The following is a 23,210-nucleotide window of genomic DNA, read 5'->3' on the forward strand; positions in this document are numbered from 1 at the left end:
TGACACATACCCCACCTCGTGCTGTGCAAACTGAAGGAACAACCTAAACCATCTGCATTCTGGCTTTTTGCGCCAGTAAAGCAAGGACGATCAGAGAATTTTCAGAATAATCTAGGGTATGTTTTCATGCTATTTCTGTGGCGGGTGATAAAGCAGTACTGCTCTGGAGCCGAGCCCTGCGAAGATCACAAAAAAGAGCAGACCTTGCCTCTAGTCCTCCTTTTGTACTTGAGCTGTGCAAATATTTGGAGAACTGTTTGAGCTCACTTTCTCAGGGCTTCTCCTGCATAAACAGGATCCCTGCTTGCACAGAAGCAGCGGAGCACTCAGGGCTCTGGCACACAGGGTTTGCTGAGAGGAGCAAAGGAGCTCAGCGTGCACTCCATAGCCCAGGATGAATTACCTGGTCCTGGGCTGTGCAGCTTCAAAAACACCCGTGGCACCAAGGGAAAAACAGTAAAGCTGACTTCATCAGCATCATGAGATGAGCACCTCCTGAATATCCAACCAACTGGATTTATCCTGCTCACAAAGAAAACCTTTTCTCGTGAACTCGAGACATAAGTGTATTTCTAATAATGTAAGCATTCCACTGATCTAACTCTGTATGTAGTGCAATTATTGAAGCATTACTGCCCTAAATGAATGGACATAGCCTCAAGTTGCACTGGGGAGGCTTATATCAGACATTAGGAAAATTCATTTTCACAGAGAGGGGTGTCAAGCATTGGAAATGTCAGCCCAGGGAAATGGTGGAGTCATCATGCCTGGAAGTGTTAAAACATACATGTACAAAAATGGATACAGCACTTGAGGACATGGTTTAATGGTAAACGTGGTGGTGGTGCTGGGTTAGCAGTTGGACTTGAGGAAATTTAGGATTTTTCCAACCTCATTGATTCTATGAATCTGTGCATACCTAATTATTCCTAGAAAAAATGTATTTAATGGATTATGGTTTGATTCCTGAAGGAATTCCAGGTCTGAGAATTACAGACCATGTATAATATTCGGAAATATGAAAAACAAGCAATGATAAAACATACATTACCATATCCTACCGTGAAAACATTTGGAAAATTTCGGACAGAATTGTGAAGAATGGGTAATTAATTTTGTAATAATTAGCACTCATTAATTAACCCTCTAAATTAAAAACAAATCTCTAAATTAAGAGGGATTTGTACAACTTTTCTTGCCAAGTTATCCCATAGTCTGCCTCAAGGATAGCAACCTAAGAAGAAGCAGAACAAAAAAATCCTCCAGAAGATTAGATGCTGAAACTTGCACTTAGATGAAAAAACAAGGAAAGAAAATACAAAGAAACCAATTTAAGCTCATAGTAGAGCTGGTAATGCACAGCAGTTATGACTAAAATGTCTATTTTTCACTAAAAAAACGGGTTTTTTATTAAAACTTACTAGCTGCTTTGATCTAGAGAGCCTTCATTTCTGCTTCAACTCTTGGAAGAAACAAATATCTGGGTACATGAATCCATAAACAAATAAAATCCATCCATGCTTGCTTTAGAACATTTACAGAAAAAGACAGATGAGGGGAAAAATCTTTATTTATAAAAATTAATTTTTTAATGAATGCTAAAAATTCTACCATGCCACATAAAAGGATTTAAAGGACAGCCTAGCAAACTTAGTTAAGATGCCCTTTCCAGCTTCCTCTGGTTCTGCAAACACTTGCCTCACATATGGGAGCTATCAGTGAATTCAGTGCGATGACTAATTTAGAAGACCTGAATAGATACAAAATTGCTTATAGAAGTAATTATTACTTATAATTTTATTATTATAAAATCACGTCACCAAGTTATCCTGAAGCTACCTGATCACAACAAACACCACAGTTTAACAAACCTATTACAAAGGAATAAGCAACTTTTACATTTTGGATCTGCAGATGGAAACCGTCAGATTTATCTTTGATAGGCTGGAATAAGTGTATGCAATCATCTCAGTTACAGTTCTCAATTATTTTGTCCATCAGCACATTTAAACATTTTCCATACAGCGCATTTAACAGATTGTTTTCTTTATTGGAAGTTTGTGGCCTTGATAATTTCTTTCTCACTGAAGACTAATCGAAAATTAAAAATTTGATCATATGAAACATGAATCAGGTAAAAAAAGAGACTGTTTTGCATACCTGTGTTTGGGAATTGGGTACCAACTTATACATATTCTGGAGTTGTCCATTTACTTTTTTACCTGTTTTGACAGAAAGATAAATAAATACACAGAATTAAATTTTTGTTTTGCCCAAAGCAAAGCAAACCAAGTTTATTCACCTTTTATTTGTCAGGTTGGATAGCCTGTATAAAAACAAATTGTGGAAAAATATTTTTGTCCTGTGTCTCCAGATCCATTAATACATCTGCAAGGCCTTCTCTTGACATTTTAACAGCAAGGAAATTAAATATATTCTTCTTGTTTTGTTTACCTCAGTGTATCAACAAACCCTCAGATTTAAACTCTGAATCTTTTTCTCTTAGGTTTTCCTGTTAGTTTCTAAGTATTAGAAGTTTCTTGTGATGCAGCTGTTGAGCAAGCCAAGAATTCCTGTTAGCACCTACTCTACTCTAGCATGCTGCTTCAAACTTTCTCTGTAACGTCCACCTTTACACTTTTCTGCTGCCTTTCTATTAATGGATATGCAAACTACATGTTTGACTACATGTCAAGCTACATGTTATCATATTATTTTTCAAATTCCATCCAAAACAGATGAGAAGTAGAAAAAAAAAATTAACTCTAAAGAAATATCAATTGAAATTCATTTAAGTTGGAAAAAAGTCTTTCAAAGTGCTTGGTACTTCTAAAGAACAGGACTTACTATTGGCTTAAATTCAAGGGATAAGGGACAGAAGTTTCACAATGACTTCATGAGAAAATCATGGTAAGATGCTATGAAATAAGCTACACTCATCTCTTCTGAAAAAAATCAGTTAAAGAAATGCTGAACTTTTGCCATGCCTTTCATGTGTTCTCAAATAATGAATTAAAAGCAGATTCTCATCCCAACCCCTCCCAACATAACAAAAATTCAGCCTGTAGAATCAACAAATCCAGGAGCGTGCAAAAGAACTTCCAGGTTCTCGTGATTGATGCATTCTTCAGTGGAAGAAAGAACATTTACAGTGAAGGAGTTTGGTTTAGGTTGAGATGCTTCTCCTATATGAGAAAATCAGGCAATTAGCACAGAGGTGTCTGTGTTGGTTGTTAACCTTTACAGGCACCTGGTTATACATTTATTATAATTACATGCTGTCTTTTCACTGCCCACATTTCCTCTATGTACCTGCAATACACTAAAAATATGGAAGGCTTGAATTCAAGATTGCTGACAATTTTCCCATTATGAGGTTCTTTGTCAGTAGACCAGAATGAAGACATGCAGAGGAATCACAAATTCCTTGGATTTAGCTGCTGCAGAAGAATCACTGAATACACAAGTCTACATTGCAGACAAAAGAAATCTTATGTAAATAGAATATGAACAAGAAATAATCCTCCAACTAAAGTCAATGCATGATTCTCCTGACTTATTAAAAATGTAAAGTGTCTGTAAGAAACACCAGTTAGAAATACATTACATAGAAAGATAAAATCTGGTGATGTTTTCATCAGACTTGAACAAGTAATAAACTATAAACATTTTGCACTCATCACTCCCTCTAATTCTGAGTGCTGAAATATATTTCAGCACTTGCTCTACAGATAACTTTATGTTTCAAATGTAGAAAAAAACCAGAAAAAACCACTTGGTAAGACAACTGTAAGGCTGAGAAACAGAGCTTTTTGTGAGTCAGGCGTAGGAAAAGGCCACCACCACTGTCCTCTTTCAGCCATGGCCCAGCAGTGCCTTGCTCTGGGCTGCTGAAACATCTCTATGGCCACTGGGCAGGTGCCCAAACTTACAGCTTGGTACTTTATCATGAAGGCCAGCAAAGCTCTTTATTAGGGAGTATGAAGGTGTTAGAAGCCACCACACTGCTGCCCTCCCTTATCCTCAAGTGTATTCAGCTCTGCAGCTCACCCACAAGTCAAAACTGAAGTCCAAATTAAATTTCTGCAGGAAATCTCATATGAATAAGGCTCTCTAATGAGAATTCCCATTCTTTATATTTTGAGTCAAGCTAAAAATGCTAACTAATCATAGGAGTTTCCAGCATCTTCCGAGCAACATCATGTTTCAAAATACCTTTATGCAAATACTCGAGGAAAATAAATAAAATTGGATAATCTCTGTTAAGTCTTCTCATTACAAGGAGGAAAACTCTACTGATGCCTGTTTCCTCTGCTGGTATGAGTGATTCTTTCAGCAGTACATGCTTTTACAAGGGTTAACTTGACATCATGTTTCCTGCCTTGTCCTGGGATTTCAGAGAACCTTAAAATATAAATGGCAGCCAGCCAGAGGTGTTATACACTGCCTCCATGAAAACAAAAACAAAAGAATACACGACACTGCATGCTTCAGACATGATCCATAGAATACTTTGATTGAAAATTAGCTTTCTATTCAAGTTTTGAGTGGAGCCATAAAGGGCCCATTGAGGCAGGACAGGCCCTGTCCAGCTTGGAGACCAGCTTCAATGGAAATGGAGGTGCAAAAGAAGATTCAAACATGCTAATAATTTCCATCACTCATACTAGCTCATGGAAGAAATTCAACAGATTAGTTGGATGATGGTTTAGCTCATTACTTGATCATCTTATTATTCATGGCCTAAAGAAAAAGCTTAGAATCCAGTCAGAAGTATAAATATTCATACTCAACACTTGATGTGCATCTGTACTAAACATCATTAGAATTCTATCAACCTGCAGCAGATCCTCTATTTGCAATGATAAGAGAACACCTTTCAGCAGACTAGGTGGCAGTTTTTCAAAACCAAAATATTTCTAGTTTCAGCAATTCAAAAAAGAATTTTTAGGGGCATGATGGATGGCATTTAAACAATAAAAATTTGATCAATAGCCTACTCTAATTAATGCCATAATAGAGGAAAAAATACTGTCAAAATCAGCAGCTATTTTATTAACTGTTGTCAAATACTTACTAGAGAGAACTGTCTTATGATTCAAAGTCTTGCTCCAAATACTGTCCTCTGCATTGTCTTTAACTCCAAATTCATAAGGTGTGTTTGGCTTCAGGTTGTCAATCACTGTCTCTGTAGCTGGACAGAGCTGAAAAACCCATTTCTTGTCTTTTCCTTTTTCTCTGTAGCGAACTGTATAGAACCTGCTTGGGAAAAAAAAAATAGATCTAGGTAAAGGAATTCACTGTAACAATTCTTGTGAGAAAGCAATAAAAATAAAAATAAAAATAAAAATAAAAATAAAAATAAAAATAAAAATAGTAATGATGTTGTTCTATTGTTCTTATTCTTTCTGGCTCTTTAAGGTCACCAAATATCAGAAAAGCCAGACTTATTCCACATAGACATACCCCATCATATAGACCCTGACATTAGGAGTATTGCACAAAGAGCAGAAGGACATCCTTATTCACAAACACCCACTGTATGTGGGGTTCTAGCCACAAAGTGTAAGCTCATTGTCCAAGCAGCTCCTGTGATTCCAACTTTTGCCAGAACCAGTCAATTGAATCATGAGTCTGCTAGTCATGAGGCCTCTTCTGATTTCTCAAAATCTTCTATATCCATCCAGGGAAAGGTGTTCCCATCAAAATTAGTCCAAAAACATTCTCCAGGGAAGACCAGTAAGATCCATTGTTTGCATAATACATTCCTCATTCAGATATCCCATTATGTATTGCCCCCACTTCAAATAAAAAAAAAAAATAAACCGAGACATTACTTTCAGCAGTTTAAATTTACAATGTGATGAATACTAACAGACTGTGAAATTAGGAAATATTTCTACAGAAATTGCCCAATTCTGTCAAGGAGCACCACCCTGAAAAAGCATGACTGCAATGTTAACCAATCAAAAAAAAGGTGTAAATGGTGAGAGCTTCAGCACAAGAACTCCCCTGCTGACTCTGGTCTCATTTCCAATATACGTGCTGAATCACTACCAGAATGGACTGGAGGTTTCTTTTCTGGGAAAAGCAAATCTCAGAGAGATTTGGCAACTTTTTAATCCAAGTATAACTGAAAAGTGTTACACATACCATAAATAATTCATATTCATCATCCATATCTATCTCACATTAACATCATCTGAAAAGGGACGAATTCAGTCCAATTGTATTTTGCCAAACTTAAATAGAACAACTTAATGCTTGCAAATCAAGGCTGCAAGATTTATTGCAGGCATTATATAGACAGTTATATAGAGACAAAGGGAGAGAACTTAAAAAACCCAAACCAATCAAAAATCAGGTTCTTAAACAACTGAAAAAGTTTCAGAAATCCAGACTAAAATTACTTAGTGGACCCAACCATGCAGTCAATTCATAAAGCTGCTTCTGCTGAACTTAGAGTGCTTTCAGAGTACAGTTTACATGAAACGTGACTGCTAAGTAGGCAGAAATTCCTACTTCACTTTTAAAACACAACCTAAGACAAGTGTCACTCATGGAAAATATTTCCATACATAATGGTTAACTTTATTTACATATTTTGTCTCATAACTGTCAAATTTGTTTTCTTGGCACCAAAAATATAGATTCTCCTAGTAAACCAGGAGCTACAATTCAGCTCATCCAGGTTACAAGATCAGTATTTATGTTGGCTCACATAATTTAATTCACTGTACTAATTTGTGTTCAGAACAAGATATAGTCTAACTTAAAACTTGAAAAGGAAAGGAAAAAAAAAGTAAAAAAAAAAAAAAGAAAAAAAAGAAAAAAAAAAGACAGACAAGTAGTTACTATCCTCTCTCAGTTCCAGGACTACCAAGTAATAATCTGCCTCCTTACTTCTGTGGGCTGTGATCTAATCAAACGTCCAATAATAGATCTAATTGTCAGTTAAACTGACAAAGAACATTTTAAACAATAAATTATTGGCAATATCAAAAGAAGGAAAAATTCTTCTCCTGTATCCTCTTAATCTATTTGTATGTAGTCACAGAGACATTAAGCAACAGGAAAAGCTCCTTTGAACTCCCTGTCACTGTTTGCAAAGGATGTAACCTTAATAAACATTCAATCTTCAGCACAAATGCCTCTTTCTGGAACCCATACAGTCTTTTGGTGAGGGATATGTAATAAGTATGGACAGACATCAGATGTGAATTCAAGTGGAAACAGTCACCTTCTTCCCTTGCCTGAAAGAGGAATTTTCATTCGTTTTCATCATCATCCCTGCCTTTTCCTCCTATTTTAATCCAATGGGATAGAAATAAAGTGTTTGCATGTGATGGAAAAGAGAGAGTATATTGTTTCAGTTCAGTTATTGAACAATCTAAAATAACAGCTGTATCAGAAACGAGGAGGAAAAAGCACTAAAAACTTGTTGATAATGAATAGGCTTTTAAGTGGCTGTCCTCACTTGCTTCTAGTGGACAAAGTGTTCTACTTTTTAATGCTGTCTCCACACCTGGAAATTCCTTCATGTTGTATTTCACTCTAATATAAATTAAAATACTAAGAACACATGCACAAAAAATTTTAAAAAAATTAAAAAGGCCCCATCTTTCATTTAAATTCAGGAGTATTATAAAATATGAAAAGAAGATTTTCATAATTGTGCCAAACTATGTCAGAAGAACAGAACAGAAGAAATGTGCTTTCAACTCCAAGATTTCCAAGCCTATAAAAACTTCACCAAGGGTATAATTATTTCAGTGGAAACTTGCCATAGTGAGTATTAAAAACAGTGACTGCGATGACAGAATTTCCTCAACCATTTTAATAAAAAGCCATAAAAATGAAGTTCCATTTAAGAATTTGCAGGTCACAATCATTTGACTATTAAAAATATCTAAATATCTACATGTGCTTTTGGGGAAATGCAATCATTTGTTTACAGAGTAAAAATTCAGAAATGCCAAGTTTTGTCATCAAAGAACAACAATTCATTGTTAAACCAGACCAACAAACTGCCAAATAAAATGCAATTTCGGTGTCTGCCTGAGAACACTGTACTGATTGAATGTTGCAATTTTAATTTCTCTCCTTTTCAAGCCTTTCTTTCATCAAAAATACCATATCAAAGAGTCAGCACGTCTAATTGCAGCCATGAGTAAGCAGCAAGGTCCAGTCACCACTGGCATCCATCACTCCCCTCTGGCACGGACACACATGCACAGCTGGCTGGGCTGGACACGTGCAGCAAAACATCCTCACAGATCCTCCAACAGCACCAGGCAGATGAACTACAGTGCTGCCATGTCACATGGAGGGGCAAGCTGCACTGCATGTTTCTCAGTAAAACATTTCCCACCTGACTGCCCACCATGGGCTCCAACAGCGACTGCCCTGTGCAATGCTCCTAGCAATGTCTTCCCACCTGTGAATGTGGTTTGAGGTCTCAGCAAGGAGGTGGCACACCCAGCTACACCTGCTGAGAAATTATTTTAATCTAGATTCTCAGCAGGTATAAAGACCTAACAATATTTAACTTAATTTAACATTTCATTGTGATTAATTGATTTGTTATGTATTTTGGTGGGGGCCATTTTATCAGAAAAATGTTTATTGAATACTCTTGTATTTATATTTACGACGAATCATAATCAAATGTTTGCAGGGGTTACTCTGTTCCTTTGCCAACAAGCACTCTATAAAACATTACAGCTCTTTTATCAAACTCCATAAAAATTAGGACCTCCCTCTCTCCCACTAACAGGCAGTGCTTGTTTAAGATACCACCAATCAGGCCACCCTGGGAACTGTAGAAAAATTTTACCTCCTCCCTTTTTACCAGATAGCTAAAACTCCAATAATTTAAAACAAAAGGTGTCATAGGCAGGTGAGGGGTTTTGTTGCACCCAGAATTAATTGCTATAATAATGAGAAAAAAAAAAAAGTAAAATCCATCACAGCAGAGCAATAAGAGCCTACATTCATCAAGAAAGCCTCTCTCCATTTGCATTTGTGCAAAATCATTTAGTGTCTATATTCTTGGAATGCTGTGTCTTTGATGATATTTTTACTTTGCTTGCCTCCACATAAGACATACATAAAATGTGATGGCAGAAATGAAATAAAACCAAGTTGATAATTTAGAGGAAGCCACAAGAGCACAAGATCTCTCACAGGCCAGCCACTGTAGTGATGACTGTATCTGCAAAGTCAATGTACAAGGCTCTCAGCCTGACACAGAAAGTTGTTTCTCTTCTGTGTTCAGCTTACATAGTTTGTTTTTCAAAACTCTACAATGCAAGGCAGTGCTCAGACAGCCGTTTCATTGCACTAGAAATCAAAATAAAATTATAATTTTAAAGAAACCGCACAGAGGGTTTTTGCTTTTGAGATGAAGCAAATCTTATTCACTGTTAAAAGAAGTAGAATTCTAGGATGGATAGGCAAGACATCTATCAGTGTTCATGATACTGTTTTGCCAAGAATTCCAGTGTCATTTTTCCATTTTTTAACCAAATCTCATTTCAGACAGATTCCCAGAACGTGCTTGCACAGTCAAATATTCAGACACAAACAATTAAACACTGGAAATTTTATAAGGCAGACGGTTTTTTGAGATTTCAAGAGTAGGTCAGTTTGTATAAATATAATGGATTTATTTGGAACCAGGTCCCAACCAAAACTCCAAACAATATAGTCACAACTGTTTCAGTCACACGTAACACTAAACAAACAATTAAGCCCTGGAGATATAAGAACATTCCAGCTCTGTGATTTCGTGTTGCACAAGACAAAAGATTATAAAGCTGATTTCTTTTTTGTTCATAGAAATGCAATCAGAATTTTTTAAAAACAAACTATCAGCATACCAGGTATTTCTTTATTACTAGTTAGACTTCTAATGAAGTGCAGCTTCCATTTAATGTTAGAAAGCAATAAAAGAAATGGTTTGAACTATGATTGCTCAGACACTGAGCATTGCACAAATTGACCCATGAAGTTGATTATATTGTTCCCCTTTTTATTGCTAAGTTTACTTTAAATTAACAGATACTGGCATGTATAAAAAATGGAAAGAATGACACCGGTGATGCTTACCAGTTAAGTTTTCAAAGCACTTTCTAACTTTCTAATTTAGTTTTGACTTTTACATAATCATTAAAACTCACTTCTTTTACTTAAAACTTTCAGTAGAATGACTGAAATGAAGAGTGAGAGGCTCTGAAGAAGGAGAGACTGAACAGCAACAAATCATTTCAGTTTAAACAAACTTTTAGCATGTGCTTCTACAGCAGCAACTCAAAACCATTTGAAACTCGAGGCGTGTATTTGGTGCTTATGTTTTCCTTTAAGAAATTCTGCTATGTTTAAAATACATATTGTAAAACACTTGCAATACAAAGTATGACTTAGTTGGCAGCTGCATAATGATAGAAGTTTTTAACTGAGCACAGGAGAAGATAGGCACATATCTTCCTGAATTTAGGGCTTTAAAAACTCTACTACTATGTACTACACAACATAAAGTCTAAGTATGGACTCTTCCCTGGTTTTCCCTTACCATTTTTCCTGCTTTTTATTTTTAGTATCAGATAAAAACAAAATAAAACAAAATCTGTGCTACTTGCAAATATGACATCAGGACATTTAAACCACAAGCAAACCAATTAAAACAATGCCAATGTGAATTTGTCATAGTATTTATTTTAAAGACATACCTTCAAGTTTTAAATTCCTATTTTTGCATGTATCTGTGTGTTTGTTTTTTCTATACAATCCACTCAATAGAATATTATATTTCACTGTATCTATAAACCCTGCTTTAATCTAACATGGAAAATAATGTTTTATGCTCCATCCCCTGACTTTTCTTCCTGAAGAATTGAAAATCAAAGTCCACCTTTTTTGACCCCCAGCTACAGAGATGTTCTAATCAAAGCAAACACAAAGACAGAAAAATCTGGAGTATTCTCTCTTTTTTAGACCTGGATGGACAGTAAATGAAGCTCCAGTACGTTTATTTGACAGATCTGTCCAGTAATATTTGTTTGAACACAGCTAGGCAGAGTGGAAACAAGCCTCTTACTCTTTTGGAAATAATGAAAAGAGGAACTGAACATGGCTGTGCAGCCAGATTTTATTACTTTGCCATCTTCCCTCATCAGCTGTCTTCCCCTGGTGTCAGAAAGCTGAGGATGCTGTGAAAGGTTCCACCAGTGGTTCTTTCTGGTGTTATGTAGTTTTCATCAGTTGCATAATACTAATCATTTCACTTTTTTGATTTAGATATTTTTGTTTTATTTTAAATTCAAGTGCTAAGGGGCAGATGAGAGAAAACAGTCACTTCAAGAATGCTTCAAAATTTCACCTTCTACTTTCACTTGCTACTTGGCAAGCCTTCCTGAGTTTCGTGCCACCCAGTAAATACCAAAAATATTGACAGAGAAGAGATCCTTTTTTACTTAAAACAGAAAATTAATGAAAGCTGTACTGTATCAGTTTTTGGTGATAAAACAAAATAAAGGAAACAAAAATCAAACGGTGTTAAAACAAGGCACCATTCCCCCGCCTCACCGCAGCAACAGACTTCTTTTACACTTGAAAAGCAAAATATGTCCTGTGATTTAACAAAGTTTCAATTGCTTTAGATATAAATGAAGGTAGAGTCAAGGCCATTCATTTAAGAGCAAAGGATCTAGTGTGAAACAGCAAGATTTGTAATTCAGCCTCTAGGCTGAGCTTCCCAAACTTGCTGTCAAGTCAAGATTTGCAAAGCACCAGCGTGAGCAAACACAAAAACCAACTTCACATTCAGAACTGCTGCTTGCAGCACCTGAACTTTTCCTGTAAAACTGGTGCCAGTCCCAGCAGGAGCTGCCCTGGGCGAGCTCCTGGCAGCAGGAACCCATCAGGTTACCTGTCACCAGCACAGCTGCTCGTCGCCGTCCAGTCCAGCTGAGGGTTGACCAGGATGCCCCAGGAGAGGAACACAGAGGTTGGGGTGAGAGTGCCAACCACCAGCTGCAGCGGCTTCTGTGCCTTGTTCCGACCTACAGAAAACATGCACAGTTAATTTCTCACCCCTGCATTACGCAAAGGAGAGGTCTTGCAAGATGGATAGTTAAGTAAATGAAGATTTACTTCTCTTCTAAGCTTGAAGTTCTCTAATTTTCATGGTCACTGTTTCCATCCCATGATGTACAAAAGTGGCAGTGTCCCTGGTCACTTTTTCAACCTGTATTCCAGTTAAAACTAGATTTTGAAAATGATCACTCGGTGGTTGAAGTATACTTGGTATAAGAACAAGGTAGATGAAATTAAAATCTCTGGCTATCTTGGTCTGTATCACAGAAGACATGACAGAGTCCAGAACATTAGAAAGTCTCCAGGGATGTGATAAAAATAGTAATTTCTTGTCAGGTTTCTCAGTAACACTGTAAATATATCTACACATAATAAATATTTTTAGAGCATTGTTAAGAGTAAAATAAAACCTAAAAATAATCTTTTGCTTTAACTGCAGATCTGAGGCAATGTCTGTATCTGCAGGAGTTGTATATGTATGTTGTATATGAAAAGTAAATCACTTTGCAAAATATTTCCAGACATATTGTGTTATACCTGGCTAAGAGGAAGAAAATATTTATCCCGAGCATTACCAGGAGTTAGGAAAAAAAAAAATCACCTAAGATCATCAAATAATTTGGGTTGGAAGGGACCTTTAAGAACCTTCCAAGTCCCCTGCCATGAGCAGGGACATCTTCAACTGGATCAGGTTTCTCAGACCTGATCTGTCCAACCTGACCTTGAGTGCCTCCAGGGATAGGTCATGAGTTTATTTTTTGTAACAGTCCACTCATCCTGAATTAAGTCCCCATATTAAAGCAAGGAATTCAGAGCTAACAATATTAATGACATGATTAAAGCCATATAGAAAGGCTTTGAAATAGATGAGAATAAAATTCAGGTTTCTACTCAGCTGTGCATAGATTCAGTTGGAAATATCACTCTTTCTGTAACTTCTTGCATCAGCAAACTTAGTAGTAGTATTAATTCAGAGACAGACACACACTACCATTTTCCAGTGAGGAGCTATGAGCATTAACACGTCTATGGACGAAGAAATCCTTATTGTAGTTTGGGAAGAATAACTTTAATGCCCCTAAACATCAGAAATTAGTATTCTAAATTTCAATTCTCATTTGTAAGAACTTTATACAAGAAAAATCTTTAGGTACATCTTCATGTTTTGAGCACCATGTGTGTGGCTGAGAAGCACTGTCCTACATTTTACTTTTCCACATATGGAATTTGTGCATCCAGTGAGAGGCCTACAGGTAGAAACATCTTTTCAGAGAAACCCAGCACAAGGGGCAGTTTTCTTTCAAATCTTTCAAGAAAGTGATGCAGGAATATTAGAATACCTGAACAAGATTTCTTGTTGTTTGAAACTCGTGCTGGTCGTACTGAAACCAAATACCGTGGCTCTGCATCTGCAAACGAGAAAGCAATTAGTACAGAAGTGCTGCTTATTGGAAAAATAAAAAAATATTGAATCTGAAATTAATAAGAAAAAGTCAAGTAGTCAGTGAATTCTTGACACATTGTCAAACTTCACAATCTTTAGGCCATTTTCCTTAAAATTCATTGAGTTCAGAGTCATAACTTATTCAATTAAAACAAGGTCGAGATGTTTATTTTAGTTTGGGGAATTTCTCTTCAGAAATAAGATTTTTCCCTTACTCTTAAAGCCAGATGTCAGAGATTCCTACCCTTCTTAATTATTTAAAACCAAGCTCTATTCCCTCTTAACTGTAACATGACAGAAGTTGTCTTAGGAGATTCCAGCAAGATCTCCACAGACAGAATTTGGCTCACTCTATAACAACCAAAATTATTTTTACTATAGCTTTAAAATAAAGGATTACTCTACATAGAATTCTTACTCTATCTAAATGTATAACTATAAATTATAGACTGAATTTCCTGCACTTTTCAGTGTAACAGGCACTTTGAATTCTCCCAACTAAACAGAACTGCTAAGAAATAATTAATTTTTCTCTTACACTCAGTTTTCTGTAAAGAGAGAGAAAGAAAAGCAGTACCAAAAAATCAATAGCATGCTGCACTACTGAAAAGGTTCTGCCAGTGTGGGGAAAACCACTCTAACTTAACTTCACTGATTCTGTGCTCCTAAAGCACTGGAAACCCATACTATGGATGTACTTTAACTGTTTAATTAGTCTTTTAAAATGGGTTTCATCTGCACCCGATAAGCAATATAAGCACTGAAAACAGCTGTTCAAAGCAGTGTGGAAAAAATGAAACTCTGAAGTGTAAATACATCTTCATCTACAAAAAATGGTTTTTAGTATTTAGAGAGGTACACAAGTGTGGGAGCTGTGTAACCACATGAACATTTTTTGTATTGAGACTGAAAATTAGAAATAAGCAAAACTTTAAAATAATTTTGTTTCCCACTGTTCCAAACCCAGTTTTCTGCTCTGCATTTTTGCCCACTTGTGAGACTGCTCTAACTCTCAAAGTATTCAAGAGGATTAAAGCATGACCTTGAAAGTTTGAGAACTACAAAGCCAGTCTTCAAAACTCTAAAAATGTATGGGTTTATGGACAAATGACCAAGGATTGTGAAAGAAAGTTATTCAAATACTTTGAAACAGTTTTCCCCTGCTCCATAAATGGAAAAATTAATTCTGGCTGAAATCTGAAATGACTTGTGTAGCTGTATAGAAATAGATTAACTGCTAAACAAAATATGGCAATACACAGAGACTGTTAATGCCTCACTGGACATCTCAGCTACAAAATCTGGCAGTTTTCAGGATTCATTAGTTCTAGCAGTGTTTTTGTAACCAAGTGTACTCTGTGGAAATATTTTGTGTTATATGCTCTTCATTAAGCTTTATTTTGGTGAATTTAACAAATGTTGCCTTAATAAAGAATACAACACATTCCCATTTTCCAGAGAATCCATGGCTCTTCTGTCTGTAATTCAACCGACAAAAGGAAGTATTTAGGAAAACAGGCTGAGACTAAATGTTGAGAGAGGGCTGTTAGAGAACAGGCAGGTTTTAAAAGTACCACTTCTTAGAACCACAGAATTTAAGACAATATTATGATCATTGTAACTGAAATCAGAAAACGCAATTGTTAAACAAATCCACTTAATACCTGAGATGCAACAATAAATTTCTGTACTGTACTTAAGATATATCTTTATTTAGACATATGATTCCATGCTTCCTGAGCAGAACCAGCCATGCTAATATATAGATGTTAAGAGTAGAGCAACTGTAATTTAAGTTAAATTCATTGGTTTGATGCACAGTACCAATGCATTATGCATGGACTGGAGGACACATGCCTTGAAATGCTTTTATTCTGGGCAGATATACATTCTCTATCAAAGGCACCTGAAATTAAAAAATGCAGAGAGCTTTTTCATTATCATATAATGAGCCCTGACTCATTAGAATTGGGAGCTCTTTCTTAGCCTTCCACTGCAATTCAACATTTCTTTTAGGAAGTTCAGAAGACTACTGAGTTTCTACACTGATTCAGTCTTTTTGCTGAGAAATATGACTATCAGTCATCAATGCTGAAATCATCTGATGCTACTATGACTCAATTCATTTTCAGGGCGTTAAAACATTGCCTCACCCTTAAATTCTGTCAAGTTACAGGAAATATTTCATGATAATCTCTGCTCTTTTATGATGCCTATATATTCATAATCCATTTCACAGTTCCATGTCTACAAGAAGCAGGAATCTTGGGGAGAAGTGAGTAACACAACAGAAGAACATTTAAATTCTGCAGAATACCAGAACTTTAATATAGCCATAATTTACTTTGCATTACTTCATGTAATGCTGAAGAGATAAATTGCTGGAATAGGAGGTAGGTAGACAAATGTGACAGTCATAAAAATAGGGATATTTGACTAGATGTAATTATGATTCATAGAATAGATCGGTCACTTGCATGAAAATATATTTAAGAGGAGAAGCTTGTTTGAAAAATAAAATGATAACCTCAAGTAAAAGCAAACTACACCACAGAGTACAGACAATCCTGTTTTCAACTTAATTTTTCTTATTTTCTTTGAACTGTATTTAGTAAGAAATGGATAGTTACATAATTAAGATCAGTGTTGAAATGTCTGGACACAGATGCATGAATCCAGCATCTGCCTCCAAAAATCATGTCAACATTAATCAATATATAACAGAGTCATATATGATAAAGATGCAAAATATAGATCTGTCTGTCTCTCATCTATGAGGATCCACAATCTCATAAATGAAGGATCCCTAGAAAAGAATGCAAGTTAAGTTTGAAATACATTTGCAAATTTGCTATGAAAATCTTAGTAGCTCCTTGATGCCTAACACATTCTTGAAGAGCTGCTACTCTAAGACCACTTGTTTGAATTTATTACTGTCTAACCCCCTTTATTAAGGCTAGAACAGCAAATATCTTGGCTAAGAATTCTTTCAAATCAGAAATAAAGTCCAAAGAGTGACCACCTTCAATATTTTATCCACAAAATACTCTAGGAAGATGCCCATGTGTACCAGAGAAGAGTTCCTCCATAAATCCATGCCTAATTATTAGTGGTATAATTCACCAAACATAGGCTATTATATTAATAAATAAAATTATTAAAAGAAAAAAGCTTCTTAACATCTTATGAAGACAACCAGAATATAACAAAAATACATGCCCCTGACATATCAGATCAACATAGGAGAACAACACTTCCTTTCACATGCCATGAGCTGGGCTATCAAATCAGGGGCAGCAGGCAACTAACACACACTACAAAATGCTGGGAAATTCTGCTTCTGTTCAAGACACTCTCCAGGGCCCAACCAATATGCACTTGAAAGCAAAACAATGCAAGCATGAGCTGACTGATGAACTTAGAACAACTCTTAAATAGTGTCACAAATGCATCATTAGAATTCATGGATCACCAGATTCAGAAACCAAAATAAAATTATTTTTTGCCTTCAGGCTGCAAGCGCTTAGTCTGTATTTAGACTTCCCATGGGATGTTGTTCAGGGCAGAGCTGCATCTGCTGCTCCTCCACTCCTCCCTAGGTTCAGCCAGCACCAGCCATGGGACCCTGCTTCCTGGTGGGTCAGCAGGAGGCCCCACAATCTGAATTAGCTGCACTTATTTGGCATCTCAAAAAGCACGTAGCTAACACCACTGCCAGGTTCTGCGCATGGATAAGAAACTGCACAGCAAATCTTTTAGCTAAGCACTGCCCTAGCACAGATCCCCGAGTTTCACTTTCTAAAATGTGCTCACGGTGGTACTAGAACCCTCTCATGCACATACAAAACCACAAAATTCACACAACACTTACTGGCATTGTTGTGAAGCAGGATCACTAATACATTCTCCTCTTACTCTGTACAAACTTGTACAGGAAAAGGAAAAGCAAAAGCTTTGCCCAACTTTGAGGTGGTTTTAGATACTGAAAGGGAAAATAATTTTGTTCATTCTGTTAAGTAATTGCTGTTCATTCTTACAAAACTTTCCTGTCTCCACACAGCTTTTTGGGTTTCTCCAACAGTATCAACAATTTCTAGGAGGTTGGCTTGCCATCTTCCTAGCCAAGTTAGAAAAGACTTACACAAATCTCTTAAGCAATACTCTTTCTTTATGAGTCAGGAAGACTGAAAAAATGAAGATAAAGACTTAAGTCAAGCCAAGAGCTTTTGGATGGGTCCATCCACCTTTTTATTAGAGTAGCAGAATTAACATCTTGATCTCTTTTGACACTGAATAGCTTTCATGACCAAAAATTATGGTGTTTACTGTCATGTGAGCACATAAAGCACATTCAGCACAAACCACACCTGGTGTCCTGAAACAGAGGCATCATTCTTGGAAACAAACTTTGCTGCTGCCTTGTCATTGACTTTTCAGTATGATTCAGATCTATCTACCAGTGCATGAAGCTGCTCAAGACTTTGCTGCCAGCAGAAACTCATCACAAGTTCAGGAAACCCAACAGAATCCTTTTCTCCTTGTCCATGCCCCCTGCAGGCAGATCCCAGTTTATTGATAATGTTATCCAATTGCTGCCTCAGTTACTATATAATTTGCAAAACAAAGGGAAAGCAGAAATTTTAAGATAAGAATTACTGCAGGGAGGTGCTGAATATTTTAATGGATGAAATGTAAGTGAATGTCACACATTGTTGTACAAAATCATGTATTTCTTCTGAAAATCCTAGGAAATGTCATGTTCTTAATAATTTCTTTAAAAATATATCCATCTATAGACATGTAATTTTATTAATTAATACATCTGCTGACTTCAATTTTCCTGTTAAAGAATCATGAAAGGTGTGTGACCCAGCAGAAAAGCTGACAATAAATTTCATATTAATCTACAATGGGTGGGTTGGAAATATGGAATTTGTGGGCAATATGGAATTTCTATATATTAGAATTACATATTGTTGCATATGGAAGATGACATGCAATAATACATAATTGCATAATGCATGCAATTATGTATTATTGCATGTCATCTTCCATATTTCAGTTCCAACTGGGGACAATTATCCCAAATACTGATTATGCTGCTCCATTAACAAAGCCAGGGTTGCAGAACTAAATCAAGGAAATGTGGAAATGTCTGCAAGACATTCATTCTACCTTGTAGATCTATACTCCTCATTAAGGAGAAATTATATTTTAAAAGACTGATGCATTTTAGGAAGGGAATAATGACTTATATGTGAAGCCTGTGTGTTATCTTACATTGGCCTAACACCTACATTAATGCCTTTTTTTTTAGTAGGGTCTACAGCTGATAGTGTATCTGTATGATTTTTTCCTTAAAAATTTTTACAGAATAAACAATTTTCATGCATCTTCCATTTTCCTGGATCTAATCTCTCTCCCAGGGGATTATATTCCACAGCATTGCTCCTTAATGCATTAGAGAAACATACATACCTTTCAGAGAGTCACAAATGCCCTTAAATGTCTATTTCTGATATTTACCTTTCGGCTACAAACCAATTTAAGGTTGTGATCATAGTCCCTAAATTGACTGGGAAAGGTTTCTCTTTCCATGAACCACTAAAACTGACAAGAAGGGAGGAAGCATTAAATTAGTCTTGCTCTAAAGAGACCACATTAAATTTTCATGTTTGGAACCACTTCTTCCACATTCTGCTCAACAAAAGCCTCATCTACCACTGTTTATAGGGAAGCCTATAAACTCACTTTCTGTAAAATTCAGGTAAGTCAAAGCATGAGAGGACCAAAAAGGAGTTCTTAGGGCAAAAATGAATGTTTTTTGTACAAACCTAGTTGTTTTCACTGTGGAAAAGTGTGTGGAACACACTGAAGCCCATTCTCAGAGTGTGCACGTGGATCACTAGAACATCTAGAACGTGGGATAGATAACCTTGAGTGTGAAATTTCAAAGTACATTGTTTTAATATGAAGATAACGTACTAGGCCAACTTCATCATATATGAGATGCACTAGTAGCACAAAGATAATCTGAGATTTTTCAGCAATAGGGTCTAGGGGGTTTATATCTTTGGCATATTTCTTGAGAGTATTTTTGTTGCCCCTCTACAACACCTTGCTTTTTCTAAAATCAATATAAAGTGTATGCTGGAGCTGAGGGCTCTGGCTGCCACAATAAAACTTAATCTTTGTTCCTAGAACTGAGAACCATTCTGCAATTCTTCCATTTCTGCCAGCAGCTGATCCCTAAATACGGTGGGGAGGAGGGCGTGTGCCAGCAATCACTCTGTCTTCATTTCTGCCCCACCAGCCACTCTAAGGCAGAGCCAAAAGCACAACTGATGTTTATTGCTTTAGCTCGTGTTCCACACACATTTGGAAAGCACAGTCAGACTGCAGTTCAATGCTGTGTTGAATATTTGTGAAATGGGAAAGATTATGCACTCTCTGCTTCCAATAAACAAGTCCCCAGGGCATTCAATCTAACCCTAGATCTCTCAACTAAAAGCAACAGCTTCAATAAACATACTGGTAATTGCCTTAAATAAAGTTTGCAACTTGAAGGACATATTGCTGATAACTTCTTTTACTCCTGTCTTTTCAAAGACAACGTTTTCTGAAGGTTAGAAATGCTTGTCGTGCTATCTATATTATTTGCATTTTGCATGTTTAGTTACTGGACATTCAGAAGTCACAAGCATAGATTTATTGTCACAAGGAAAGAGACAACTTCTATTAGCAGGAGGGAGATAAAATTTTGATATTATTCTCCTTTGAAATAATCATAAGGAAGAGTAGTCCTCAACATTTGTGCTTTTCCCTCTCCAGAGACCCTGCAGCAAATGGATATGCATGTGGCCAGTGCTCTGATGTGCTGTGGAAATAAAAAAAGGTGCCTAGATTCCAGCCATTAACTGTTATGGTTGAAGCTATAAAATATCAATATACCTGAAATTCCAGGTGACCTTGAGCTTTCAGTTTTCAGTTTTGCAAAAGATTAGTTTTAAAAGCTTTTATTAAATAGGGAGTGCAAATGATCTTACACAATGTTACATTCTGTCCTTTTTTTGCTCTTCCCTAAGATCTCTGAGTACCTGAAAAATGTTAATCCTCACTACAGCTGCAAAAGGCATTGTTATGTCTAATGCACAGTGTACCACAGAAAATCCTGCACATCATTCTTAGTGAACTGATTCAAAATTCACACAATCAGGTAAGCCAGACCTAGCTTAAGCAATAGTTATGAAGTCAAACACTGGATAGAATTATAGAGAGCTTCCAGGTGTACCAACTCATGGAAAGGAAAGTTAACCTTTGCCACAGTGATCCTGTCAGTCTCTAATATCTTAATTATTCCATGTCTAATATCTCATTTCTTCAGTTTTTATCTTGGAGCAGTTTCCATCTTGGAGCAGACACCCACAATGGCCTTAACTGACCACATCAAAAACATGGCAATTATTACTTCTGTGCTTATGCATCCTTTCCTCCCCTTGCTTTACACCAAGATCACAAGCTTTACAATGATGAGGGTAAATGGATTCATTTTTGGCTAGAAAAGCTTAAAGAAATCAATAGGAAAATCCTTAGGGATTTAACAGATTTCTCAGAAGGTCAAATCAGAAGGATAAATCGATGTTTTAATAATAGATTCTTCCTTCTCCCTATTCCAGATAACAGGATACAGCATTCTTGACATGCTTTAATCTCTTCCATAGAACAGCTCATGGAATTCCATCAGTAATGTCTGACGTGGGAGTTAGAGGTTAATCTACAACAGGTAATACTGGAATAGATCCCAACAAGAAAAGGCATCATGTTAACATGAGTATTTGTGTCAAAAGGAATCAACCACACAATTCTCAAGACTGTGCCACTGCTTATTCTATTATTTGTTAAAAGCATGCATATTTCCCTCATATTCTACTTAACAGCTGCTTCTTTAGGCAAACCATCCCATTTGATCTGTGATGTCTTCAAGTATAGTGCAGGTTCTCGCTAAAACAAAAATCCTGAAAACAAATACAAGTAAGCAAAATTTCCACACAAGAACTAGTTTTCTCCTTGAAGGATCTACTAATTCAATTTTCCACTGAAATTCTTGACAGCAACCTTAAATAAACACAAAGAAACAGTGAGCAACAACCCAATAAAACAACAAATATCGGGTGAACAAAAGATTCTTATTCTCCTCAGTCTCTTCACATAATTCATTACAACAACAGCATGCAAAGCAAATACGTCTTACCAAGTTCTGTTACATAGTTTTTTCCTTCTGAAGGTAAAGGAATGTACTGATTAGAAAAGAAGTTGTTTCCATAACCCAGGACAAAGCCTTCTAGCTTGGTGCCTTGACTTGGCCGGAGATACCTCATGCAAACCGTGTCCTCTGTGGCATTGATCTGAACCTTCAGGCTCTGCCTTTTCACTGGGAGAGGAAAAACAGGAGATCAGAGTGCATTCCCTTGCCATCACACACTCAGCAATGAAACATTAATGAAAATATAGCAATATATTGGTTGTTTAATTTGCTAATAGCACGCAACTGAAAAAATTCTTACAGGTGATGTCCCCTGGAAACACAGTGTATTTCTAGAAGTGAACTAACAGCCATCTATAACAGTGCTTGCCAACATGACTGTTTTTCCACTAGTTTAGCATTATCATTTGCTTTAACATCTATAACTGTAGTAGTAAAACCATGCATGAAGTAAGTGGAAAAAATGCCAAATGTTTTTTCCTTTAAATGCAAGACTTATAGTCATATTAGCCATATGTAGGACCCATAGGAGAGAAAGGTACAAGTTTTTGGCTTGATTTTTTTTTTTGATTCTTAGTAGAAAATATGAAGTTGTAAAATTAAGTTAACCAGTTAATCACACTCAAAAATTATAGTAGAGGATAAACAGTAACTAGATCCAAATAAATCTTCTACAATTTTTTTCCCTTTGTTGGGCTGGAAATGTAATTTTGTATTTGGAATTACACCAGGACACCTAACTAACATACTTTACTCAAAACTACGAAGAAACTCTTTTTAAACATTCATTTTTATGCTTTCCAGAGGAACAGCACATAAAGTAAGAAACATCTTGTATATCCATCTGCAAAAATTTAACTTGTAGCAATAGAGAATGACTTCACAACAGAATAACTAACTTTTTAGGCTATAAGTTGGTGTTTTGGCTTCTTCTTGGTGGGGTAAGGGAGGATTGGCTTTTTCCTTTTCCTTCCTTGGTATGTACAATTTTAATACTCCCTTGTTACTGTTAGGCCTATCATATTTTCAGAATTGTTGAATTGCTGGCTTTTCCCCAAACTTACAACAGCAGCACTAGACTAGTACATTTTGGGTTGTTATTTCTCTTCGCAGTCTCAAAACATAAATTTTTTATCCCCAGCAGATTTTCAGGCATCTGTCCAGTCATGAGGGCTGAAATTAACTTATCAGAAGAAAACAGTATTTTGGACAATAGAATTTACTTCAGGAATTAAATCCTGAAGAAAAACTAAGAGAACCAGGAGATAAATGATAAATAATATACCATTGAATAATAGGATAGAGTGACATTAACTTTCCCTCTCTCTCTTTTTCTTTTTTTCTTTTTCTTTCTTTCTGTTTCTTTCTTTCTCTCATTTCTTTTTCTTTTTCTTTATTTTCTCTCCT

General features: G+C 36.2%; 1 protein-coding gene across 50 annotated transcripts in view; it reads right to left on the reverse strand.

Annotated features, from left to right (window-relative positions):
* Positions 1 to 23,210, reverse strand: part of ABI3BP (ABI family member 3 binding protein) — a 114,729-nt gene that overhangs the window by 72,183 nt on the left and 19,336 nt on the right. For all 50 annotated transcript variants that reach the window (XM_085588923.1, XM_085588920.1, XM_085588901.1 and 47 more), the window contains exons 3-7: positions 21,792 to 21,971; positions 13,437 to 13,505; positions 11,930 to 12,062; positions 5,078 to 5,259; positions 2,161 to 2,222 (exon numbers count right to left, since the gene is read on the reverse strand). In XM_085588923.1, the coding sequence (XP_085445049.1) occupies positions 2,161 to 2,222; positions 5,078 to 5,259; positions 11,930 to 12,062; positions 13,437 to 13,505; positions 21,792 to 21,971 (626 nt within the window). The remainder of the gene's footprint in view (positions 1 to 2,160; positions 2,223 to 5,077; positions 5,260 to 11,929; positions 12,063 to 13,436; positions 13,506 to 21,791; positions 21,972 to 23,210) is intronic.

This window comes from Lonchura striata, chromosome 1 (genome assembly GCF_050655825.1).
Source record: "Lonchura striata isolate lonStrDom1 chromosome 1, ASM5065582v1, whole genome shotgun sequence".
NCBI classification, from domain to species: domain Eukaryota; kingdom Metazoa; phylum Chordata; class Aves; order Passeriformes; family Estrildidae; genus Lonchura; species Lonchura striata.